Source organism: Plectropomus leopardus, chromosome 5 (assembly GCF_026936395.1).
Source record: "Plectropomus leopardus strain MGB_pleo_1.0 chromosome 5, ASM2693639v1, whole genome shotgun sequence".
Classification (NCBI taxonomy): domain Eukaryota; kingdom Metazoa; phylum Chordata; class Actinopteri; order Perciformes; family Serranidae; genus Plectropomus; species Plectropomus leopardus.
Window position 1 is genome coordinate 33,109,329 of NC_142180.1, and position 27,386 is coordinate 33,136,714.

The window sequence follows — 27,386 nt, forward strand, 5'->3', positions numbered from 1 at the left end:
CCACATTTACCTATAATGTAATTTCCTCATTAAATCCTGGAAAGAAAGCCATAAGCATTTTCATAGCCTTTCATGCTGTTAGCATGGTTTGACAGCTGCTTACCTTCATGTACTCTACATGCCTCTAAACAAGAAAAATGCAAATCACTGCTGAGATAAAACCACCACCCATGCATAATAAAAGCCACGGAGCAGGACATAAAACAGAATGACCGAATCCGAAATGGAACAACAAACACAACGCAGCATAAATATTGAATGAAGTGCTCTGTGTAGTTCACGGCGTACACCAGCTTTAAGTGCTATTTCTGTCCGTCCTCTGACTAACAGCCAAAATAAAGTTAAAGTGGAGAGCAAGAAAGACCAGAGTCAGCCAGAACCCATACAACATATTTACAATGTAATCAAATGCATAACCTTTAAAAACGTATTTATTTTTTATTATGACTATTGTAATTGTATTTATTTATTTATTTAGATCCCATTCACCACATATGTATAATGTAATCAAATGCATAACTTTAAAAAAACTTTTACTAGCTTAAAAAAAACTTTTCAGAAATGACTTTTAATTGAACTCTATTTATCTATCACAGTTTTAATGCTCCCTATATAATCATATTTTTTTATATTTTAATATTTATTTATTATTTTACTGTGTGCTGTTCTCCATTCATTTATCTCTTATTTACAGTTTGAGTATATTATTTTATTTATTTATTTTATTATTACTATAGCATTTTATTTATTTATTTAGATCCCATACAACACATATTTACAATGTAATCAAATACATAATCTTAAAAAAGTTTTTACTTTGGCTTTTAATTAAACTTTATTTATCTATTGACTATTTATTTATACCATATATATTATAATATATATGTTTTATATATATTTATATTATATATCTTATTTTTTAAAAAAGCTGATTTTCAGGTCATTTTCTTGTCACCATTTACAATTTTTTTTTTTGCAGTTCGCAGGACATTTCATGCTATGTTGCTGATTGCCTTTTCCCGTGTTTTTGACAGAAATCAAAACCCATTTTTTTAGGCTTCAAAGGTTTGTGAAAAGTGTCTGAAAGCAGCACAAAACATCTGATGTTGGTCCAGGTTTCAAAGGGTCTAAAAGAAGGAAACAATTACAGATTTTTGAATAATTTAAGTATTTAAGTTAAGAAAGGCTACAAATCCAGATTATCAAATAAGTTTGTTTATTCTTTTCGGGAGGATGCTACAGTCAGTTACATGGTTAAGCTCCACCTCAGAGGAATCACACCCTCTTCTCCTGTTACACTAAATCAGACGTGGCTGATGTGACAGCCACGTGACACTGGTGGCTCTTGTTGTATTATTCCACAGGGATTGCGACTACAAATTTAAATCTTGCTAGCTGACAGAGGGGTTAGTGGTCTGTGGAAGGGCTGGGGATGAAAATAGTCTTGTGTACTCACCCGTGCGGCAGCAGTCTGATAACCATGAAAAGCAGAGCGATTTTAAGACCTTCATATTTTATTTTAGACTCTTAAAGGGTAACATCAACATATTTTTTTTTAATATGGACACTGTTTTCCCACCTTTTGGTGTCCAAGCAACTAATGGGAATAACATTTTTAAAAAAATTAGTCCAGGATTGAGCGAGACAGAGGCTGCGAACAGGCTACAAATGTAACCAATCGAGAAAATTGGCATCGTCAATTTACATCCAATAAACGTGCTTGTGAGATTATTATTCTAAGTGTCTGAAAATGTTATAGAAAGGATCCCTACAAAGATAGACCTTTGTGTTATAAGATCCTGATCCAGAAACTGCCCTGAAATCACCATCACCAAAGCCACCAGACTCCATGTAAAGAAAAAGTAACTTTAGCCTCATAAAACACACTTCATTTAAGGTTGGCAGAGACAAAATTTAAGTCACAGAAGGCCTCTTGGTTTGTGTTTCTGCTGTTAGAACAATCACCAACTCTGGTTTGGTTGAAATAAACCTCTAATTCACCCAGTTAGATTTTTAAAAAAGGCTGTCGCTCAAATTACTGTTTTTTGTAAAATGTCTGGTGAGTGTGGCGATAATGATTTAAGGACTGTTTCTCATGAACAAAAAGGGTCTTTTTATCAAAAAGGGCCACCTCAAGCTCACCTGGCCGAGTGTGTGCCCCATATGTGGAAGCCTTTGCAGCAGCCCGGGTCCGTTTCCAACTTGAAGCCCTTTGCTCCGTGTCATTCCCCCTCTCTCTCCCACATTTCCTGTCAATTGATAGCAGTTTTGTTATTAAAGGTTAAAATCCCCCCAAAAATAATCTTTTAAAAAAAGGTCTTTCACTGTTGGGATCCTCCTCATAATGTTATCAGACCCTTGGAATAACAAAGTGAGCCGCTCAGTGGCTAAAAAGCCCTTTTAGTAAATGCTCCAACGCTGTTTTGTGGCTTCAGCGCTCTCGCTCAATACTGGACCAATTTCAAAAAATGTTGTTCCTATTATTCATTTTGTTACAAAAACATTGAAAAATATAGTCCAGGTTGAAATGCTGAAATTATCCTTTAATCCTTTGAAACTCTGTAATTTGTCTTAATTTCTTTCAAAAACACGGGAAGGAAGGCATCGCTCAACAAAAGACAAAATGACCCAGAAATAAGTAAGAAATTAGGGGAAAGTAAGAAATTACCTGAGAATGAGCAAAAAAATGTTTTTAAAAAAACAAGCAAAAAAGAGAAATTACACGAAAAAAGATTGTGTAAAATATAAATATTTTACTATGATTATTTGATTTGTATTTTTCAAGAAAAAATTTCAAGCTTTAAAAAAATAAAATCTAAATCTACTGATTTTTTTGCAGTTTGTGGGACATTTCTTGCCAATTTGCTCATTGCCTTTTCCCCCATGCTTTTTAAAGAAATGCAACTAAGTTCAAAGGTTCAAATACTTGTGAAAGTGTCTGAAAGCAGCACAGGGAAAGTGATGTCAATCCAGGTTTCAAATGATTAATAAAATATTTTGTATAATTCAACAGCTAATTTGTAAGCACTGCTATGTCAACATGATATAGAGGAAGAAAAAATAGACAATAAATGTCTTCAGATTCTTAAAAAAAAGTGTTTATTTTATATAAAGATTTACAACATTTAATTTATAATCAAATATTACTTTTTGTTATTATTATCTGTACCATTGCTTACATCATTAGTGCAAATGTTTGCACTGAACATCAGTCCGACCTGGCCCGCTACGTCACACCAAGCACTCCAGTGCCACAGTCTTGCTACAGTACCTTGGCAACACAAAGCAGTCTCACAGAAATCTTTTGATTTAATTTGGGTCAAGTGAAACAGTAAGAAACGTGGAAAATGTATTAGATAATATTTAACTTGTTTGGTGAAAAGAGTTGTAAGAAAAAAGAGGTTCTACTGGTTCTGAGTAGATCGTGGTAAACTTTGCTTTGAAGGTGACCTGGTTTATGTTTTGAAGCTATAGTCGAGGATGTGAAAATTAGAAAGAGAGCACCTGAGAGGACCACATCTTTGCCCGCCAAAATAAAACGCCACTGCGGATTCAAGCTGAACATTCAAACTGAAACACAACAGGTATTATGTTATCAATCAACGTGACAATATGCGCGCTTCATTCATGTACAGACACAGACTTTCATTAACATTTGACAGAACCTTAGTTAACTTTGGTTAATAAGAACGTGTATTTATAATGCACTTTTTGAATGAACACTTGTTAGAAAATAGTTTCAGGTGCTGATAGTCAAAAGTACGAAATACAGCCTGGAGTGTACTAGTTACTCATCATGCAAGTGTGCCTGAAACACTGTTAGATGCGTGGCTGCGACACTTCATGCATAGATCCTTCTGCCAATGATGTGCGTCATGGGAAGACATCAGATAGCCAGCAGATTGTCATAGCTGCCAGCAGCACTACTGCTCGAAACATTATTCATCATTATCTACGAGAGAGAGAGAAAAAGAGAAAAAGAGAGAGAAGCATGTTGGGAAGGATAATTAATTAAAGAAGCAGAGGTCATTGGTAAGATCGTGCCTCTTAATATTAAACGACAAAAGGGAAGCAGATGACTAAATTGGCACAAAAACTGGTACAGATTTTTAAGGTTCCCAGATGATGTATCCTAATGACTTTGGTGAACCCATTTAAAAGGATAGTTTGGATTTTTTTAAGTTGATCATACAAGGCGCTTATCCATAGTCTGTGTATAACATACAGTAGATGGTCACATTCACACCCAGGTCAAATGACTCTGCAGTAGACGCAGTTTTTTATCGCCCCGGCCCTGACCGGCATTGATGGGAACTGGTGAGATGCAATGATGCACCGTCACTAGTTACCCTCCGTCTCCTCCTAAGCAGCACTAAAACACTGTTCCAAATGAGTCTGCACTGAATTTTGAAGGGGGACTTAATAAGTAAGAAATAAATAAATAGAAGAAACTGCTGAAAAGTTTTTAAAGCTCTGTGATGCTTCTGCCGCCTACTGTTAACTGTTTCTCTTGCCTGTCTGTGACTTCGCACAGACACACCAACAAAACAACACACACAGACACTGACACACAGACAAACATAGTCCAGCTGACAGAAAGGCAGACTCGCTCTCCAGTGGTGAGTCTAGTGGAAAGGGGATTACAGCCAATTGCTCATATTTAGTGGGTTTACCCGTGTTTAAAAAACTTGGGTGCACACGCTAATTTTAGGTGGGAAAGGGATATGAGAGGACTTTGTCTTTTTCATGTTGAAATATAAATATCATATATGTAAATATCCAGCTCTTCTGTGTTTCTCTTCTATGCTTTTACACAACAGGTTTAAAAAAAACAAACAATTATTACCATTAAAAAGTATAAAGGGAGAGGTACAGTTTAGATAGTTTTTTCATGGTTAGCATACAACATGTGGTTGCTAGCTCAGCTGCAAACTAAAAAAATCCCATGTTGGGATGCTTGTCAATTAAGTTTTGGGGCTGGTTGTCACATAATGTTCTTATTATTGCTCAAGGATAAAAAATGTCAAAAAGTATAAATGTTATTCTGTGACTTTGGTGAATCTGAATTAACCCATTAAAACACCAAAGTCACACAATGACACAAACATACTAATGCCTGCTAACGTCTGACTTTTGTATTCAATGGGAAAGGTTACAATCAGCATTTACACCCGAGACAAATGACTCTGCAGTTGTCACGGTTATTTATGAGCTCCAGGTCCTATCGCCTCTACTTGGCAGAGATGGATATACAACATCCGGGTGAACGCACTAAATTTAGCCCCTTCACTGACAAAATGCAATGATGGGCTGCCACAAAAAAATCATCCTTCTCTGCCCAAGCAGCACTCGAATATTGATCCAAATTTAATAAACACGAGTTTGAAAGAGAGACTGAAAAAGTAAGAGATATAAATAAGAAAACCACCGAACATTTTCACATTTCAACTTGATTTCCACTCTGTCTGTGACGTCTATCGCTTATTTTTAGCAGGTGTTGTTTAAAAACCTGCATGCACGTGCTAATTTTGGTGGAAAAGGGGTATAATTGATTGAGGCAGTGGTAGACCAGCACCTCCCATGGTCTTTGAGGTAAAATTACTGTTTTTGTCAAAGGAGTCTTGTTGCTTCAAAGGGAGCATAAACAGATATAACAGCTTCAGTTCCCTGTTGGACGGCAGCATAAAGTGGTAAAGCATACACTTAAATTGATATTGATGTTTTTAGGTGGCTAAAATATGTTCTGCTGCTGCCCCCTCCACAGCAGTGCAGCAGTCTTCTGAAAGTTGTGGCCTGGATGTGATTGATAATATGTGACTGTAGCCAATCGATTATACTGCATTACCACAGTGCATGGATTCGTTCTCTGTTGGATGCCTCAAAAAAGTATTTCAAAATAAACCCAGTGTTATGCCGTATGGATGGGAACCAAGGGAAAACATCTTTCACAGATCTTGAGATCGGTCCTCAGGGGAGATATCTGACATTTATCATACATCCTCCATTTCTTCTACAGAAGACAGTAAAAATAGAAAACAAAAGAATTGTCAAATAGAGATGTTCAGCGAGAAAATTTATCTGAAGACTGTTCCCATCCTGAGGGAAACCTGTCAAACTAAAAAGAAATACTCCCCCCCTCCCTCCATCTGTTCCTGTATCTGCTGTGGCCTCAGTCTGACAACTGACTTGGCTCACAGCAGAAAAAAGCAGACAGAAAGGGTGTGTTTCACATCTACTTAGTCCCTTCATGACTCAGTAGCAATGTGAGGAAAGAGGATAGGATTTGAGAGATTAGATTAAACACTGGCTGTGCTCTGACTTGGCTCTGTCCTGCAGAACAACCGCTGAGGACAATTCAGCATTGTTGCTATTATCCTATTAGTGCCCACAACTCAAATTTTGAGTTTTGGAGAAAGTGTTCATTGGGCTTCTCTCAGGTAAATATCTGAAAAAAATTCAAATCGGTCAAACCAATTCAGTGAAAAGTGAGTTTTTCTTATCATGCTATATTTAGTCTTTGGCCACATGAAAAGACTGTTTCAATTTTTTTTATATTTAATTCAGTTTTAGGGGAAAAAAAACAGCATTCCAACGTACCCAAAGACTAAATATAGCATAATAAAAAAATGACTGTATTTCAGAAACTACAAGAAGCACAATCAAGTATTGGGTATAAAGCTAAATGTGAACAAATGCAGTGTAGAAAAAAAATCACATGGTGGACTTAAAAAACAAACACACAAAAAAATCCTGACTTTGACTTTTGATAAATGGGGCTGGGAATTGAGAACTGTTCCAGTTGTGAACCAGTTTAAAATTATCTGATGCATTGGAATCATATGCGTCTAAATTCATCAGTTGCTGGCATGTTTTTCTGCATTGCAAACAATGACAGACTCATGCATCTACGCTGCAAGAAACTTGCAACAAGAGGGTGGCATGGCCCAAATTCTGACTTTCTTTCACAAAGTAAGATGAAAATAGTGCCTTTTATAGTTTCTGTAAAATGATCATTTCAAGTCAGAGTGGAAACTATCTTTCTGCACAACATCAAGGGCTTAAATTCCAGGAATGCCATGTATTTTACACTCTATGCATGAGTGCCACTGCATACCAGCCGAGCAGCATGTCTGTTACCGAGGGTAAATATCCTGTTATAATAACGTTAGCGCCATGCAGGCAGGCTTAGCGGATTTTTTTTCTTTGACTAACAAAACAGTTAATCAGTGGAGCTTTTGCACACCTGAGTAACATTGCATGCCTTTTTTCTAATTTGTTTCCACAGTGTTCAGACTCAAGATAATAAAACTGTTCCACTGATGCTGAAAATACAGAAAACTGATCAGGAATCAATTAAGGAATTGAGAAAGAATTGGAAAAATAAGCAGAATCGATTATGGCTTTGGTATCCATAAAATCTTATAAATTCCGATCCCTATTAATAAAAGTGTATTTTTACATGTGAACCTAAATTCCAAATATGTGTGTATATGTCAGTACAAGATTTCAAGTTTTTAGGCCAATTAGAGCAAATGGCACTTTTCCTCATCATGTATTTATTCATTTGCTTCTCTCTTCCTCGATTATTTTGCTGCTCTTACTGGATTTATCCGTTCCTTATCCTTCTGTCGTCCTGCTCTTACCACCTTTTCATGCTTTATTTACTTGTTCATCTATCTGTTATTTACCTCTGTTATCTTCCTTTCTTTGTTTTATCCCCAGTGATTTGATGTTGTCTTCTTATATTATTATTTTTTATCATCTTTTATTGCTTTTATTCTTATATTTACATATCTTACATTTTTTCACTTTTTACATTAACTGCCATGCAAATTCTGCCTGTATTATCATTTTAACTAATTTTATTTGCTTTATTCTTGTTGAACTTCTGTGTTTGCATTTTGTTCTTGCCTGTTTGACTTTTCTAGACCTTTCTCTATTTGGCATGTGTGTTGATGTTTATTTCATTACTCACTGAGTTACTGCCTTTGCGTCATCTGTTTAAGCACTTTGTAAACATCTGTTCTTAAAGTTGCTATATAAATGAAGTTGTTATGATTATTATAATCATGCTAAATATAGTTAGGCACAAGAGGGTTAAAAAGAGAAACAAAACTGTGGTTTACACAAGTGACCTAAAAACTCGGGAGGACACAGTATTTGTGGAAAATGGAGATTAACAGAATAAAGTGAGGGGTTATCACTCAAATAAAAAAATAAAAAAAGATATAGCACCACACTTTTCAGAGACTCGGTGGAAATGAAGAAAAAATAAAAATATCTGCAGTTAACTAACAAGTAACTGCAGTCTAACCTTCTTGGTAAGCGCCATCTGCCATCACTAGATGAAGGATGTTGGGATAAAGATGCTGGTGCTCAGTTCCCAATATGCGCAAGACGAAACTGGAGCCCAGGTCAATATTCTCATCTTCATCTTCGTGTATAGCCTTAAATGCCAAAAAAACAAAACATCTGTTAAATCAGTCTGTTCAGTTGGCCTTGTGTTGTAGCGTTAAACAGAGTCAACATTTAGAGAGAAACATTTCACACCTTAATCTTGTTGTAGGCCTCAATGAACTTCTCGAAGCCCATCTGCTGCTCCAGATTGAAGCGGAGCTCCTCCAGACGACTGAAGATGCTGTCATGATGCGCAGCCTCCTCTGCGGCCTGGTCCTCTCCGCTGCCATCTGTGGTGCAGCAGGATTTATCAGTTCTAATAACACTGTTATACTTGATCACTCTAAAGGTGCTTCGTTTGCAAAAACAACCTATTTATTACACAGCCACTAATTAAAGGCATGAATCTTATGTCATAAAATATTAACTCAAGATTATTATTTTTTTTATAAGCTTAAGTAGTCTGCAAGCTTTTCACCATGTCAGCAAAAATGGATAATTAACATTTGTTCTTACAGTAAAAAAGCTAATATAGAACCCCGGTAATGAGTCCTAAAATCCGGAAATTAGTTTCAGCACCTCCGGTTCTCTCGTCTCAAAGTCAATTGGTTTTTTGAATGAGTTTTTGGTTAGATGCCTGAAATAAGGTCTGTGGTTAAGCACAAGCTGAAGAGACCTTCACATTTTCTTCTATGACATAAAATACATCAGTAAATGCCCCACTCGCAAACAAAAAAGTTTTACGTGTCCTAAAAAAAGAAGTTGGCCTAGAGAAAAACATCTTCCCTGGGGCAGTCCATACAAACTGAATTTAAGTGGAAACAGACAGGTTTTTTTTTGCTTTAACTTATAATTATGAAGTAAATGTTGATTTCACAGTGCAATGGCAACAGAAAAATGACACCATCAGCATTTAGACTGGTTCCCTACAGGCCTCGCTTTCACTAAGCAGTTCTGTCTGACACCAAAAAGAAGTTGTTTTTCTGTTCCACCACACTGTGACTTCACTAACTGTGTAACGTTAACTTCAGAGGAAATCTCCGGTGTAACCTGCTTACGGACCGTTAGCTAAATGATTTCTGTCTGTGTTATAACCTTTGTTGGAGCTTATGAGACAACGATGGGTGCTATGAGATCTAATGCGATTCTGTTGTCATCAGTCTACAGCACCATCTTCCCATGAATAAACGGCTGAGGAAACCAAAGAGGAAAGGTCTTTGCCTGGTTAATCAACGCAAGAGAGAGAAATAAAGCTCTGCACTAGCTCCATCTTTTAGTTTCTGATCAGTGTTCTCGGTACCTCAGCAGAGGGGTAATGAAAATATTTCAGAGTGGAACGGTTCTATTGGTTGGTTTGGAAAATTGTCTGTTTCCACATTAAAATCGTGTAATAATTTTGTGACATTGTGACATTTAATAACTCATGACGGTGCTCGTACCTGAATGCCACTCCTCATTGAGCTGGCTGTTATCGCTGTGGTTCCCCTCTCCCACACCATTAGAGAGCAGCTCCCCTGCTTCCTCATCGCCAGGACTCCCATTGGAGCATTCCTCATCTTCATCCTCCTCATCCTCCTCCTCTTCGCCTTCTTCCTCCTCATCTTCATCATCCTCATCTTCATCATCATCTACAGCCATCTGAATGTTGTCCTGTTCGATCTCAGCTGCTATCCTGTTCAAAAGTTCATCTTCGCCCTCTGGAGGGTTCCCGTTAAAATCTCCTGCACCAACCTCTGGAGGGCTCGTCATTAAGTCTCCGTCTTCTTGCAGCAGTCTCTCCATGGAGGCGCGGATGTCCCGCAGGTCTTCATCCTCATATGCACTAGAGAACAGGGAATTCTGTTATTACACACAGTATGCCACCATCTGGCTGTATTTATAGTTTCTCAACAAGATGAAACCTGCGCCTATAGGCGCTGGAAGCGTTGCTGAGAGTGCTGTAGCACCCTCCCTGAACTGCACACGATACAAGTACTTCAGTTAAAAAATAAAAAAAAACTTTCACTTTTAACATTTCAGTCACATTCAACACATATCAAATGAAATGACATTTCTGAAGTTTTTATGTAATAATAATAAAATGTCCCTGAATCAGGCAATTTTTGTAGCAAATGAATCCTTAAATAGAGCATTGAAATTTAAAATGCAGAAGCCTTGGCCCAAGTTTGCAGAGTGCAACAGTATTTAAATCTATTTAATGCATCCAGCATGCTGGAGGAGACTTAACTTTCCCAAAATCATATCAATCCAAAAATACACAAGTCTATAATGTTCATCTCCCTGCCTGTGAACGTAAACAGCATGCCCTCATCCTCATTTTCCTTTGTTGCTTGGAGTGTTTGATTGTAAAGTTGCTGCAGTAGACCAGATTTTGGGTTCAAGTTGTTGCCATCTGGGCTGGCTGACACATTGTCACCAGATGCTCTGACATCTAAAAGGATACATGCCTGCACATCTCATGCTCTTACAAGAGGGGAGTACTTTTGTGATAAAAAGTTTAGTTATTGCTGTTTTGTAGATTACAGAGATGTAAGTGGTGAGTGAGTACTATTGAGCTAGAGCACAGCAGTCATGACGTAACATTTTTGGCACATTGGGTGGTAGAACCCCCAGCTCAAATAATCTTCAAACACCACTGCCTGTGCCATTATCTAATGTTGTCTCTCATGCCTAAAAATGACTGACAGAATCGGGCCAAGGCAGGATTTCGGTCACTATTAAAACTACCAGCCATCTTTAAACTGCAGCAGTTTATGATTTGCCAAAATCATACATTGTGGCATAGGCATATTTGTGTTTTTGACATTTTAATTAGTCTTACTCTTCAGCCTCTGACTGGTCGTCATCCTTCGCTGCCTCCTCCAGGTCCTCGATTTCCAGGTTGTTGTCTGGGGCAACGTTGGCATCACTCGTCACTGCAGAGTCCTGCTGAGAGCTGAAGAGACGGCTGAGGTCTGGTAGCGAGCACGTTCGCAGCATCTAACAGCACAACAGAGACAGAGTGACCTGTTTAACACTTTGATGGGGCTCATTTGATTGATCAAAAAAACGACACCATTAAACCCATTATAGTAAACATCAACCAAACACCAACAAAGCCGGCTAACAAAACCAACCACATTTATATTCTGTGCAGCTTTTTGCAGGTAAAAAATGCTGTGCAGTGTCCCCTACGAAGGTTATGAAAGATATAGGTTGATGGATGCTCTTTCTGTCCTATCAGACCCTCTGCAGGTTCAGACTATGTGATTAATGGCTCTGGCTCTATTCCAGACCCTCTCATTAATAAAGAAGACTGAATTCCTCCCTAAAAATACCACACAAGTCTCGACATCACACCAAGTACATGACCAATTTCCTCAACCCCTGCAAGAGCTGTTCACCTGATCATGTGTCATGCCATACTGTCACATCTTTCCTTAAAATGCTATATCATCTCCAGCAAAAGCAATAGAATTTTTTTTTTTAAATTTAAGCTCAGTCAGTAATCACCTTGGGGTTGTTTGCATCAAACATGCCAGTTGAGAGACCAATGAGGAGGGCGTCGTGGTGTTTGGAGCGCAGAGGTGAGACGGAGCGTGAGCGAGAGGCCAGAGATGAGGATGATTCATCCATGGAGGACTGGGCAGAGAGGAGTGCAAGGGCAGCAGTGCGTCGGTGAGCCGGGGAACACAACTTCATAAATAGGGGCTCCTCATTTTGCGCTAAAGCTGGGAGAGGGGAGGGGAAGGGTAGATTTAATTAAGATAATCATCATGATGGAAAAAAAAAAGTGGCTTTGACTCACTAGACATCAACCTCACCGGATGATTCAGTTGGTTTCTCTGCACTCTCCTTAGTGCCTGCTGGTCTTATAATACCCTCTGGTGGCCTGTAAGAAAAATACACTTTAGCTTCACAAACATGTAAGATGTCTTCAAATGTATTAAAAACAAATTTCACTCCAAAATTATAGGCACATCAACTTTTAGGTAAATACTGGAGCGAGTAAACAATTACTACTTTTTCATTTTGGTGTAAAAGGGTAAATTTATTTCTTAAAAAGATAGTTTAGATTTTATAAGTGAGAGTATAGTATGAGGTACTTATCCATAGTCAGTCAGTATGTTTACATGCACAGTTCAGCTGAGCTACAGTCATAGCTCATTTAGGCCATTTCATTGGGCTACTGTCCTCGTCTCAGTATACAAGCCCCTGGGAAGAATCCATTTATTGATGTGAGTATGTCCGATTGCACCACGGCAAGCCGAGGTATGCCACTTTTCAGCTACTTGCAATAAAACTATATTATTAATACAGTCTATGTTATAGCCCAAATCACAATCATAACTGTTGGTTTACAATAACTTCGGGGTAGAAAACTGCCACGTCACATACATATAATCAAACGGCGCCGGAAAAACTGCCTTTATTGATTCGTTTTAAGCGACCTAAAAAAATCGATATCAGTTTAAGTGTAGCCTATGCTACTTTTAGAAAATTTTCATCCCTTACCTTGCCTCCAGACGGCCCTTCTGATGGGGAACTGAAGCCCTTACATTCATCTATGCTCTCTTCAAATCCTCCAGACACCTTTGATAAAAACAGTAATTTACCGTGCAGAACACAGGAGTTGCTGGTCATTGCTAGCTGCGTGACCTTGTGTGACTTTGATGTTTTAAGGAGTTAGTTGTGATTCACCAAAGTCAAAGAATAACATAAACAAGCTAACAGATCCAAGTAAAATCAATGGTTTTGTCAGTTGAGTCTGGTGGGATGAAGTGAGCACAGATGGATACAGCAGCTTCAGTTCAAAGTCCTAAAGGGCTGTCTGAGGGCAGGTTAAGATGTGAAAATATTCTTAATATAACTACACTTAAACTCATATAAATTCATTTAGGTGGCTAAAATATATTCTGCTGCTGCCCTGTCCACAGCAATACATTGCTTAGCTTTCATGTCTGTACTCATGTCTGCTTCTTCGAACTGGAGGTGTGCTAACTACTATCTACTGTAGATAATATACTGACTACAGATAAGTATCTCATACAACCCAATTAACAAAGTCTGAACTGCCCCTTAAATATAATTAGAAATAAAGATGAACAGTCACATTGGCTGTTGGGCTTCCTGCTCCCACGCCTTCTGCACATCAGCTGTGCGATGTGAGGCCTGTTTAGGCGTCTCTTCCAAAACCAATGACTCCATGTCTGCTGGATCTGGAAGAATTCAAACCAGACAGGATTGCATTACACTAAAAATATACTTCAAAAAGAGGAGTTCAGATATCAAATCAATATCAGGCTAAATGTCACACTAACCCTGAATCTCAGTGACGTTGGGTGGCAGTGTTACTCTTTGTACTGCAGCAGCCACAGATATTTCCTGATGTGAGGCCTCTGTGGAGTCTACAGTCTCTTTCTGGACCTCTGGACTCAGAACCACAGCAGGCGGTGTTGGCTTAGAGGGTAACACTTCTTCAGGTGTCTTCATAATCTCAGCTGCTGCTGTCTGCTTAGTCTTTTCTGGGAAGAATATGGTATCACTTCAGTAATGTAACTTTATTTCAATGTTCAAAAATGTATTTATTGATTTAATTTTTATTGTTTATTTCTTTATGATTTAAATACATATCAGTTGACAAATTACTGTGATTCTGTGCCTTGAAAAATTTTAGCTCCCCCTGCTGGGACAAACTGTATGTTTTGATGTGGTGACTTACAGTATAATTAACCCCACCTCTGGGCTTCCTTTGTAATATTGTCAAATCTACATGCTGAAGAAGGGTGTCTGACCCGAAACGTCTGTGTGCCAATAAAAAAGTTATAATTCGATGGTGATCTTTACTATGAGAATATGGCATCACCAGTAAGTCAATCTACTCCTACTATATCATAACCATCAGTGCATTCTTTGAAACTAAAATAAGTAAAAATGAAACAACTTCACAAGTTCAATGATAACTAAATAAAAACTAACCGGGGCTTGGAAACTCGTCCTCACAGATGGTGACAGTCTCCAGCTGCTGGGTGAGAGGCTGAAGCTCTGCCTCCTGAAGGACTCTCAGCACCTGAGAGTCTGGACTCGCTCTCCACACCTTTCTAGGCGCTTCTTCCTGCAGCCTGCCCATCTGTATAACTTCACCCGCAGTTTGCTCTTAGACATCACACATACACACACGTAGAGAGAGAATGACAGAGAAGGGAGATTTACATTCATACATGCTCATGGTAGATTGTTGTAATTTCTCGGTGTTCTCACTCAGGGAGGACATGACTCACCAATGGTCCTGATGCACGTCTCCTCTAAAGTTTGTTGGGCTACAGAGAGAATAAGTGGCGCTCCTGCCTCCCACTTCTTCCTGTCTCCACCAGAGGACGGTCTGTCTTCTGGAGTAACTGAGATGGCTGTCAAGAAAATGTTGGGAGAAAAAAATGAGCAAAGTTTTTTCAAAACCTCTAGATAGAAGCAACAACATGAAAAAGTCTATGCAAGGGAAATGTATTATTATTTCTTGCTATGTAAAAGCAAGCTAAATCATTTGTAAAGAGTTTCTTTCAGTTCTAGATAAACAAATGCTACAAAAGATTACATCATTAAGAAGAGCTGCAACAATTAATCAAAAAGTTGTCAACTATTAAATAAATTACCTACTAATTTGATAACTGATTAATCAGTTTCAGCCATTAAAAAAAAAAGTCAAAACAATGATTCAACATAATGTTAATAGCACTGTTGCCTGTACAAGTATGCTGTGAGGTATAATGTGCACCAATCCAAATTCCAATAACAATAATAATTTTTAAAAAATTCTGATTTCTTCCCTCCTCTATTGACAGCAAACTGAGTATTTTAAGGTTTTGGATGAAAAAAAAATTTGAGGACATCATTTGGGAAAGACTGAATGACAATTTTCACAATTTTCTTACATCTAGACCAAACATCTAGCTGATTAATTGTGAAAATAAATGACAGATGATTCAACAAATAAATAATAATAATAAAATTAATTGCTAGTTGCAGCCTTGTAACAATAGTAACAATACGATCCTGTAAATTTAACCTGTTTTTATATGTGGGGCTTGAGAGATGGCTGGACTTACTGGCTGCTGTGGAACAGGTTTCCTCTAAGGTTTGCTGAGCCACATGAAGTACAGGCAGTTCTGCTGCATCCCACTTCTTCCGGTCTCCATTCGAAGAGGGACGTTTCTCTGTGTCAGGCTGGTTCTGTTGGGGGGCAGGACTTGGTTCTGCAGGTGGTGGAGGCGACTCCTCCATCTCCTCTACCGGGCTCTGGGCTTTCAGGTTCTGGTTTAGTCTGCGCAATATCTGCTTTTTCTCACTCTGTTACACAGAAAACATTAACTTTCTATCATATTCGTATTACCTTTCTAAATATTGAATCGGAGAAGATTCAGAGTTCTTGCCATTTTAGCACACTGTTACTTCAAAAAATGATTCCTGACATGTTGTACACTCACTTGGATGACCATAGCAGTCTCTGGCTCTGGTATCTTTTCTTTTAGTGGAGTAATCTGCAAAACAAAATGCAAAATTTATATAATTTAGGAATACAAACAATACTATGACATACGGTGTAATAGACTTTGTAAATGTTTACTGACTGCTCCAACGTTCTTCAGGGCAGCGGTCATGGATATAGCTGGGGTGGAGGGTTTGGATGCAGGCAGGGCTGGAGCTTTGGCAGCTGGATCTGGCTGAGAGGGACTGGGCTGTAGAAGAGGACTGTCAGAGGTAGATGATGCTGCTACTGCTTCTGCTGCCGTCCCTACGTTTCCTGCTGCCAGGGAGCCAACCTTCACCCCCCGAGCTGCAAGCTGTCACAGTACACAATACCCAAGATTAAACTATGCTAAACTAGTCCACCAGTAAGGCCAAGTGATGGTAGGAATGTGCAAATAAAGTAACTTACATGGTCCTCCCAAGCTTTCTTTTCTCTTTCATATGCCTCTCTCCTCTTCTTCTCTAGTTGCTCTTTCAGCACAGCAGCACGAGCGTTCGCTTGGGCCTAGCAGGTGCATATATACATGAAAATTGAGGCTATGGCCAAACATTTTCTGAATGATATAAAATAAATGCATATAAGTAATTGCAGTGTGTTTTATTCCTTGCTGAACTCTAGAAGGTTACCAAAGGAGAGCAGATGGCATTTGATCATATGCATTCTTATTGCATCAAAAAGCCAGATGTTAACAGATGTTAGCAGGTGTTAGCAGGTTTTTTGAGCAGTGGGAATGAGGCTTTAGTCTGCAGTTAGAGCACAATGAAGCATCAGAGTTTTGACAATAGCAGCCTTGTTTATTTTCTCTACACTGGTTGCTGGGTAATTGTAGAATTGATTATAGGATTGCACTTCCTGCAGGGCTCCTGATTAAGCATCTCGCTACATCTTCGAATCCTGATTACAGTGTCCCTAAACATTTTCCATTTCAAAATTTCATGCTTTTTTTCATACTCAAATTTGCAGACTTCTCTGTAGGTTTTTCATACCGTATTTGACATCTGAGTACAAATGGCTAGATGTTTTTATGTAAATAAACAGTTTGAGAATCCAACTGTTAAATGTATGTTACATTATGACTCTGTGCAATCATGCTGCAAGGAAAAAGACAGTGTTACATTTAATGGTAGGTTTAAAAATTTCTAACATCAGAAATGTGGACTGATAAGACTGACTAATTTTGACAAATGAAATTAAAGAAACAAATCACAAACTCAAATTTGAGACTATTTGATGATGATATTTAAGGCCTAATATTTGTGAAATTGAATTTAAGACGCTTTTTTTTCAAGATTTTTTTGGAACCTGCAGACAAATATTACACACTCTCTCTTTTCTTTTTTCCATACTTAACCAGACCTCAAAATTCAGTATTTTTCCATACTGCGTAGGAACTCTGTGATATAAGCAACCAAGAGAATAAGTAACAGGCTAAGGTTGTTTGAAGGGGAGATGTTGGTCTTTTCAAAATCTTAGCTTAGACTGACTGACATTAACTTGCTCTTTTGTTGACATTTTATTATCTGTTTGATTTTGTCTCGGCGTTGTCTGTGTTGCTCTTGCTGTCAATGTTGCATATTGTAAAACATATTATTTTTTACGGACAGACTCACTTTTAAAGCTTCAATCTTCTTTCTCCTGAGCTCGGCTTCCTCACTGGACTCTTGGCTGTCAGAACCATCACTGTCGTACTGAAAAATACACACCAGCAACAGTTGGAAGACGAAATGTCAGAGAAAGCAGAGAGCACTCATTAAAAGGTGCTCCCAGGATCTGAGCGCGGAGGACTGTACCTTCTCTCCTCGGAGTCGCGCTTTGATCTGCTGACGCTCATTGAAGTTCTGCAAGCGGATCTGCCTCAGTCTTGACAAGTACTCCTGAGAACAAAAACAGAAATGTTACACACTGTATGCCCAACACATCTGCACAGACACACATAGACAAAACACTGCTACCTGTGGTTAAATCATACAAAAATAAAATCACATACACAGGAAGCAGTTAAAAGACAAAGTTTTACCCACAACACAGTATGATGTTTGTGTTTGTACCATAACAACATTAAACATTCAGCTGGAAAAAAAATTACATTCAGCAGTAAGCAAAAATTATGTGCTCCATTCAAAGCAAAAAAACGAAAAAAAAAACAACTCAAAACTGAGGTGGTTTGGTTATTTGAAATGGGACATTATACACAACAAACAAGCAAAAATAATGGTATTTATTGCTGTAAAAACTGTGATTATTGGGAGGCAAAATAAAAAGTACAACAGCTCATACTGGACAGTGGAACGTCATATGTTGTGCAAAGGGGCGGGCAGGGGTTTGAGCTGCTGGGCTGAATTATGGGAGTGTCAAAGGGAGTTTTGTGCAGATGTATGAAGGACGACCAGCCAAGCCAGACGTGCGATGAGTGAGGTGGAGTGAAAGGCTGGGTATTCAGGTCTGGGCTCCTACCTCCTCCTCTTTGTTGGCTTTGGGTCTCCTGCACCGAAACGAACCAGTCCGGCTTCCATAGAGTGCCGCCAGATTTTGTCGAGTGCCCTGTTTACCGTTCAATTTAACCACATTTTTAATAGCCCCGAACATCTAATTGGCACAACAGTCAGGAGCCGGGGCCAGGAGGCAACACTGCATCGATCAATATTTTTACATAAACACTAGATCAAATCACTACATGTAACCCACTGAATTATCATCCAAATGTGCAGCTCTACAAAGTATTTCAGCCTGTTGTTTTCTGTTTTCAGTGAACAGATTATCTCTTTGATTCCTTACTCTCATCAACCTCCTTCCATACAGCATATGGCAGCTGGTTTCAAGCAATAAATCTGCACAGCACCACGCAGCAGAAAGATTAACTTGGCAGCCAACTGAAGAATAAGGTCAACCATTTACTAAGCTGAAAACCCAGACATGACCCTCAGGGGTCGGTAAAGACCAAGCCTGGCCAGCACACTTTAGATTTGTATTCATCAAGTGGCCAAAATCACAACTTCAGCGGGATGATTATGTTGCTCTATTTCTGCTGGATGTCAAAGGGCCCAATTGTTTGCACACTCATTAGCTACAAAAACTTAACATGGCGAGTTATTCTGTCAGCTTCTTCTATGGTTTTTCCACCCCCTAGTGGCTGAAAAATCTATAAATGGAGTGTTGGAGAACTACACCCATTTTTAAAACTCGTTCATATTATTCCTGTAGTCTAAGACAGTCCAAAAAAATTTTAAATAAGAAAAACTCAATCTAAAAGCTATGGTGCTAAAACTCACATTTGTGATGTCCTGAACTACTATTTGGACAATGAATTGACAAAGGTGTTATAGATGACACTGAGAACACTTAGGGAAATGTTCTGAATAAATTGGGTACATTTTCTGTTTCAGAACTGACAACACTACAACAGAATAAAGCTCATTTGGGTATAAAAAAGAAAACAAACATTCTGTGAATCCACAAATTCAGGCTCCCATTCATTGTCAATGGAGAAGCTCCAGACTTTACACCCCATGACATCACAAGATTGAGACTTACTTCTCTGGTTTTTGGCTTTGAAAGAGAGTAGCTCATGTTCACAAATTATATTTGAGGCTACGGAAAATAACATATTTGAATTTTTGATTTAGGGTGGTGTTCCCTTTTAAGTAAACTCCAAAGCAGACAGAAAATGACCGTTGATATACTCTAGCTTTATTTGATTGATTAATTTAATCTTTCTGGCATTTCGTGTGTTTTACTTTCTTCACCAGCCATTCCTCCATTACTTTGGCTCAGTGCGATTTGTGCTAAAAAGGTAACTTACTTAAAGGCTTGTATGAGCTCATGGAGAGAGAGCAGGCAGTTCATGGTTTGGGGTTGGCAGAGAGAGCTATTTGATCTCACCCTTAGAAAACATGAACTGACACCTGGCTGATGTTGAGCGGGTTTGGCAGTACTAGCACCACTTTTATTACGCATGGAGCCATTTAATTCAGTGTTTACATAAAAATCACTGACCAGAGCTTTATTTGCAATAAACACATTAATGTCACTTTTTATGCCTGTGCACAGAAACTATACCTATTAGGCAAAGGCTTACCTATGATAGGAGGGTTCTATATTTCAAAAACAGGACTAAATATTAAATAGGTTGCCCTTGAAATTAAAGCATAAGTTACACTACGTACCAGCTGTCCCTCAGCACGGACTTTGTTGAGCAAGGCTTCTCTTTTCCTCTGTAAAAACTCCTCAACCTGATAAGCCCGTCCACAGGCCACCTGACCACGCGGCCTGAAAACAGAATATGGTCATTAATAGTCAACTTTTCATACTGCAAAACAACCCAGACAAGGACGTGGAGTTTCAGTCCAGATGTACTGATTATGAAGAAGCTGCTGGACTGACCTGCTGACATGAAATGGTTTAGAGACGTGCTGCAGCCTCTGTAGTTCTCTCTTGATTGCATCAGGGTTTAGGAGCCGGGCGGGGCCGTTGGACAGCACGGGGCCAGCAGCAGCTGGTACGCTTGTTCCACACAGAGACAAGGTCATAAAGACATATATTCAAAACACGTCTATCACCTAAAATACAGAGATAAACATCTGAACTTACCGAATGGGACTGCCTGGTCCTGCTGAGGAGCCCTCTCTGCTGATGACTTTAGGCTGTGGTTCAGCCATTTGGTCCAGAGCAGCGTGGTATTGTTCATATGGGGTTTTACTTGGGACGTAGGCTGGAGTGGAGCTTGGGACAGTCCTCTTTCCACCACCTACAAAACACTGAGTTCAGGAGAAAAAACGTGGTTGTGAGCCTGACGGAGGAGCTGTAACAACTGATTTGTCATTTATTTGATTTATTTTGTAAATTTTGTACATGTAAAAAAGAAAACAGAGAGATGATAATAATTTAATGTAATAATGCATAAAATATACGTCAAAGCTTTATGTAAAAGACGACACTTTGTATCACAAAAAAGGAAATGGACGTATTACCTTCCTTTCTGGGCTGCTACCTCCACTCGAACTCAGGACGTGCTTCCAGCCTTGTTCTCTGGCTTGGTTTATACGATTGATCTGTGATAGATCAAACATTCATCATTTTTTCAGTTTCAGATGGAGACATACAGTACATTTATTTTTTCCAATTCCACCCTCCTACTAAAAAATAAGAGTAATAAGAATTGTAAACAAAACCACTTACAGAGAACCAACAGGTTCTCATCTGGTTGATTTCAAAATGGTTCAAATCATGTATGGAGCAAAAAAACATCTACTACCTAATAATTTCCAAACGTTGTTATAATAAAAGAAAGTTAACATGATTTGAGAGGAATTTGTACAGCAAAACAAACCAACTATCTAACTAACCTTTTAATGAAAAAATAATTTTTTACTATTTATTAATTTATTTGGGTTTTTAAATGAGCTTTTTTAACCACACAGACCCCAGAGCAAACAAATAAATTAACAGTAATGACTTGATACATAAAGAAAGAGAAATAACTATGCCCATGAGGAACACCTACCTTTTCCTTTTCATATCTCTTCATTTGCTCCGCTTTCAACAGAAACACCTGAAGAAAACACAGATGTTACACTCTCAGTAGTTCCCTAAATGATCACTTTGAGGAGGGACTTAACAATGCACCCACCTGCTCTCTCTGTTTCCTTTCTTTGTCAATCAGCTCCATCTTTTTCTTTCTGATGCCTTCCTGCAGCATGAGGCAAAAGCATCTCAATCAAAAAGAGACACCTTAATAAAGAAACCCTCTTTGAGGCAAGAGGCAGCAGGACTGCTCCGTCACTGGGCAGGCAGGTGAGGAGGTAAAGGCCGGTTAACAGAGAAAAACACTCAGAATGGGCCGGGAGCAAAGAGTGGGTGAATATAGGGATCAAGCGGAATGAGAGGGAGAGAAAACTATAAAGGCTGGTAGGAAGGGACCTTCATGTGTGAGTAAACAGGAGAGAGAAAAGGAAGGGGAGTCTAATAGTAAATTCAAGTGATGAGGGGCTCTCAGCTGTACCTCATGTTTTTTCCTCTCTTCCTCCACTTGACTCACTCTTCTCTGGGGGGCTGCTGGGAGAGGGGCCTAAGCAACATATGACACTGGGGTTCAGAGGTTGCCCACAGACGATGATGTAAAAACACAGACAGATGGGAAAAGCCTCCGACATGCCAGACTAGGAGCCCAACATCAAATAGAGCTTTTTTACTCCAAAAGCAAACAAACAAAACAAAAAAATCATGAGTGAAGCTTAAACATCACAACAGCTTGTCATTAACATCAACAGTCTACTGACCGGTTTATGCTTTACAGCCGGTTTCCTCTCTGCAGGCTTTTTGGCTGCATCCGACACCTTCTTCACAGTTAAAGGCACTCCATATTTGGTGGCTGGTTTGGTAATCTTCTGGGCTGGGGTGAGTGGTATGGAGCCAGGAGCAGGACGCTTGGCTGGTCACACAAGTAGAAAATACAAACATATTTATCCAAGTCAGTATTCAACAGCAAGGAGCTGGTGTTTTTAGATGTTTTGTAAACATCTAAAACGAAAGACTTAGAAGCAGATTCTATAGGATGTTGAAGTTGTTATCCTGCCTGGCTGTACAAGTGATGCCTAGAAAGTTCCCTTTTGACTCATACATAAATCTCTTTTAATGCAAATTTTAGTGTGTGTGAATTGTATTTTTTCTCCCTTTGTGTCTCTGTCAGCAGTTTTGAGTCTTTATTGCTGACTGTCTTGGCCAGGTCTCCACTGAAAAAGAGATTCTTAATTTCACTGGGACTAACCTGGTTAAATTAAGGTTAAATTAAATAAAATACATTATGCAATACAAATAAATATAATAATTACTGTATATTCCTACTAACTGGTCTCTGCAGAATAATAAATAGAAGAAAATTTAACATGAAAGTGCAATTCTTTTATGTTATTTACACTATGGTTGAAATCCACTTAGTATTTCAAACCTCTGGCCTACATTGCACCAACAAAGTAATACATTTCGACCGCTAATGGAAGCAAATCCAGTGATTTATTTCTCCCTCTAAATTGAGGTCTAACACAACTGTCAGTGTAAAACATCTCCATCACAGAGTGGTACAAATTAAAGACACAGTTTGTTTACATTGCCAAAAGAGGGTGGTTCAGGTCTCGTTCACTCATTTCTCCCTCCTGCTCCTGATTTGCCCAACAGTCCTCTACAGCTCTGAATCTCTCTACAGCTTTGTAATGCTCCTATTGAGCAACACCTAAGCTTTTATATTATCTAATAAAGTCTGAACGATTTCAACTAATCCCTCTCATAACTATACACCGCCCACATATTCCACTTCAACAGAAATTCATCACGTTTCGAAAGCTACAGATGCTCCAACTGCTGTTTAACTGGGACTTCATAAAATGAACTAATTGTCTGTTTTTAAGGGTATTAAACAGTGAGGCTCAATCTTCCCCATAATATAATGGCTGTACTTCTTTTTTCAGCATGATAGGAGAGTTAAAAAAAAAAGGATTTGGTAACTCCTAGTGATCTGTGTCCTCAGGTTGGTGCAAGTGCAGCCTGTTTTTCCAGAGTTTTGTTTACCATTGGTTGCCCGGCAGTCTCTTTGCGTGATGCTGGATGCAATATTCACATTTATGCTGATAATGGAAATTCACGATTAACATACTGCAAGTGTTTTAAAAAAAAATGAGAATCCTTGAAAAAATCATATATTGTTCCTTCCCTAGCCCCAAGTATGGAGAAACCCTAGATTTAAAGTAAATAAGTAGTTATTTATTTAGTCTTCATTTGCAACATTTCAACTGAGGACTAAATAAAAGAGGACGTAATTCAGCCTTCTTGTGTGCGGTGGATCTACTTATTTACTATCAATCTGTTGTTACCCGCCATCACCTGCACCAAGTTATAAGGGCTGACAGTGCTGTGCATCGGGCATGTGCTTTTGTATGGAAAAAGTCTATTTGCTTACCTGGTGGCCCCTGCACCATACCCACTTTAGGCTGCTTGTGAAGAAAAGTATGGCGGAATTCCTGAGCAATGATCTGAAACCAGAACAAATGACTTTACCAAAAAACAGTCTGGTTCATGTAAATTCAGTCTGTATCAAAGACAACTGACTGTGTGCTCTACCTGTGGTGTGAGGAACCTCTCTATCCTACAGGCCAGGAAAGGTTTGTCCAGTACGCTGATGACTGAGGGCCTCTCTCGAGGGCTGCGTTTGAACAGCAGTGCCAAGAGAGAGCGCAGTTCTTGGGAGTAGTGAACAGACACAGGAGGGTATGAGCCGCGGATGATCTTCAAAACTAGGTTTTTCATGTTGCCAGCTTCAAACTGAGGAGAAATATAAGCATAAAACGTAAATAACCACTGCAATGAAATTACCGTGGGCAATCATTCTCAATCAAAAGCAATGCTGGAGTAAAGCAAGGGTCATTAAGGGAGTGGCTGGGACTACAAAGAGCTCCAGATTTGATTAGGAGCCTCTGGAAAAATGACTCATCCTTTGCAACTTAGCTTGTCAACCATGAAACATACAGTACATACAGAGAAGACATCAAAGCATGTGAGAGGGCTTCCCGTTGCTACATAAGATACATTATATCTACATGAATTAATAAACAGCTCACACATAGAATACTTACTGCATGCTTAAGAGTGCACATTTCATAAAGGACACACCCTAGGGCCCAAATATCACTGCAGAGGGAGGGAGAGTAGGAAAAGTGAAAGGAGAGAGCATACAAATGGACAGGCAGGGATAAGTTTTGGGGAAGATTTACATTCATTTAATAAAGTATTGACAGTCACTTGCAATGGTCTTCCTTTCTTTATCATTAAGTGGAGAAAAAAAGGTTTCATTGCTGAGAAAATACCACAAAGGACATTAACATACTGCTAAATTTACTTAATTAATTGTAACTAAAGTGGATTAAATTACATGCATACTTAAAATAGTTAAAGAGGAAATCAATATTAGCTTCCTGCTGTAGCTGCAGACAAGCAGGTTCACTCAATAAAGAGGAGACACGATACCTTTACATCACCCAGAAGCAGCCACCTAATCCTACATGACGCACAATTCAGTTGGACAAATCTTGTCCCCTGCATTACTATTAAATATTCATGCACACCACAAACGAGTCAAACACAACATCAAGTTAGTACCTTTTGTTGTTGTACGGTTTATTTTCGCAGATCTCTGGTGATAGGTAATATGGCGTGCCGATACATGTTCTTGCCAGTTCTACAGTGCTGGAAATTAGAGGATAATTAAAAGTTTATTATGCTTTACTATTACAAAATCTTGGATTTGTAGAAATATGCAAACCAATTCAGATCTTAGATGCATGAAACATGCATGTGCATAAAAAATTAAAAGTTTAGTTAAAGACAAATTTGACATTTTACATACCTGTTCAGCACTCTTGCAATGCCAAAGTCTCCAAGCTGTACTGTCCCATCTTTAGTCAAAAAGATGTTCTATGCAAGAAAAAGACATGTAAATAATGTGAAATGTGTCAAATAAACACCTTATAATCACAGAGGAAAGGTTTAGTTTATATAGATTATAGAGATTCTGATTAGCTAACACTGACATCAGCTAGTCTCCCTCGGGTCCAACACATAAATCATACAATTTAACAAAAAATGTTCAACATTGCATAATACGCAAACATCACACTTTATACAAAAATCAAGTTCAGATGGTCCTGTGGTGTATGCAGCAACACCTGTGATTTGATGTCCCTGTGGAGAATTTTTCGATCATGCACATGCTTCAGTGCCAGGCAAATCTGCACAAACCAATCCAAGATCTAGGAAAGGGAGAAGATCGTAAACCCACATTATACAATATCAACTTGAATAATTCTTATGTCAAGAAAAAACAAACATTAAAACAGTCTTAATACACTTCAAATGAGAGGACAAAGGAAATGAGCAGCACTAGTTTAATCCACATGTTCATGACTGTCTCAGTGTATAAGTGGCTTACTTGCTCTTCTGAGAACAGCACTCCTTTCTGAGAGTTGATCTTCTTGAAGAGGTCTCCACCCTCACAGTAGTCCATCACAATATACAGGCAGCCCCCCTCTGAAAATAAGGTATTTGGAGTAATACTATACAGTCTACATTGTGCCAATTGAAATATAATTGCAAAAGATGGTTCCTGGAGTGAGTGAATACCTTCAAAAGACTCCTTATACTGTACAATGTTGGGATGACTCATGTTGGCAAGAACAGCAACCTCCTTGCGAGATTCCTGCCTCTCTTTACTTGACATCTGTCAAAATAATGAGCAGATAATGGTGTAAGAGCAAGGCAGCAAAAGGGAGCTCACAGTAACAGCGACACGTGAAGCTTGGGTTACATGATGCATATGAGTGGCTTACTGCAGATATGCCAATCTCCTTGATGACATACTGGCGTCCATCCTCTTTGGATTTGACGAGGATGGCTTTCCCAAATGAACCTTCCCCAATTTTCTTCACCTTTTCGTACTTGTCCATGTTAGTGGGATGACTGGATCCTCATGCTGGGTCTGCAAAGACTGAAAAGAGGCACATATTGCAAAGCTGTGCTCGAGATTATGTTTTCAGGATAAGTCAAATTAATGTCGCTTTGAAATATTGCATAACTTCAGTAATTCTGATTGCATGTCATGTTGTAAAAATACACAGCAACGTTATTTCCTTCGAGGAACGGTGTCAGACAGAAAAGCATCTCTTGCCTCAGACGGTCTGTGATGCTGAGACAACACATGCTAACACCACTTCTAGCAAGATAGCTAACGTTACCGTTACAAAGTAGTTTGGCGAAAACAGTAGACCAAGACCACCCTACATTAAATATATACCCTGTCAGTGCACTCAACACTAGGTAATATATTTAATTAGCTCAGTATGTAGCGTTATGTAAATGCTATGAGGTGGCTAACACTTACCATTAGTCTTTTCGCTGCTGTCTCACAGAGGTCCTGTGCTCGAGCTGTAGCTACCGCCCTCGCGCTCTCTAGCTAACTACAGCTCTCATTTTGATGCATTTTCATTGGTCGCCTTCCTATTTCTCGATTGCCAATTGGTTCAAAAAGATGTCAATCATCTTTCAGCGTCCCAGATCCCACCCCTAGTGGTACTGTTGCTGTGGACATTTTCCATAGCAACCATGAGCCAATCGAGGAAGTGAAGCGACCATGGAAACTAGTGCACTAGAAACGGCTCTGACGGAAACATTTGGACAATAAAATGCACTTACGTTAAAATTTACGTTATGTTTGCAATTTCTTTTACCAATGTTTTTGGTATTATTTACCAAAAAATGGAACTTTATTTTATTTGACTAACTGCTAATGGCTTTTAGTCGAAGTATTCAGTACTCTGTTAAAAACAAAAGTCCTGTATTTACTGAAAAAAACAACAAACAAATAAATATAAACACACACACACACACACACACATATATATATATATATATATATATATATATATATATATATATAATACATATA

The 27,386-nt window shown here is 38.7% G+C and overlaps 1 protein-coding gene across 5 annotated transcripts; it reads right to left on the reverse strand.

Annotated features, from left to right (window-relative positions):
* Positions 1–3,076: 3,076 nt before the first annotated feature.
* Positions 3,077–26,895, reverse strand: nek1 (NIMA-related kinase 1). 5 transcript variants are annotated; one of them, XM_042483498.2, is made up of 36 exons: positions 26,823–26,895; positions 26,272–26,429; positions 26,066–26,162; positions 25,875–25,972; positions 25,612–25,695; positions 25,293–25,360; positions 25,046–25,132; positions 24,523–24,577; positions 24,011–24,211; positions 23,850–23,922; positions 22,177–22,328; positions 21,900–21,965; positions 21,528–21,587; positions 21,402–21,449; positions 20,869–20,949; positions 20,489–20,655; positions 20,282–20,401; positions 20,065–20,167; positions 18,356–18,442; positions 17,692–17,775; positions 17,512–17,589; positions 16,310–16,405; positions 16,002–16,214; positions 15,858–15,911; positions 15,480–15,720; positions 14,658–14,783; positions 14,356–14,532; positions 13,698–13,901; positions 13,490–13,595; positions 12,201–12,268; positions 11,890–12,107; positions 11,219–11,376; positions 9,837–10,219; positions 8,551–8,687; positions 8,315–8,447; positions 3,077–3,952 (listed from the first exon to the last, which is right to left on the reverse strand). In XM_042483498.2, exons 2-36 carry the CDS (start codon positions 26,386–26,388, stop codon positions 3,939–3,941), a joined length of 4,254 nt encoding a protein of 1,417 aa, XP_042339432.2. In that variant the 5' UTR covers positions 26,389–26,429; positions 26,823–26,895; the 3' UTR covers positions 3,077–3,938. The 5 variants fall into 5 exon arrangements, with proteins under 5 accessions (XP_042339432.2, XP_087934124.1, XP_087934125.1 ...); XM_088077998.1 differs by lacking the exon at positions 26,823–26,895 and adding an exon at positions 26,677–26,695; XM_088077999.1 differs by lacking the exon at positions 21,900–21,965.
* Positions 26,896–27,386: the final 491 nt, after the last annotated feature.

Coding starts and splice junctions, on each gene's coding strand:
- nek1 (XM_042483498.2), bottom strand. CDS start 26,388: ATGGACAAGTACGAAAAGGTGAAGAAAATTGGGGAAGGTTCATTTGGG. Junction 24,578..25,045: donor AAACCGTACAACAACAAAAG/GTACTAACTTGA, acceptor CTCCCTCTGCAG/TGATATTTGGGCCCTAGGGT. Junction 15,721..15,857: donor AGACTGCTATGGTCATCCAA/GTGAGTGTACAA, acceptor TCTGTGTAACAG/AGTGAGAAAAAGCAGATATT.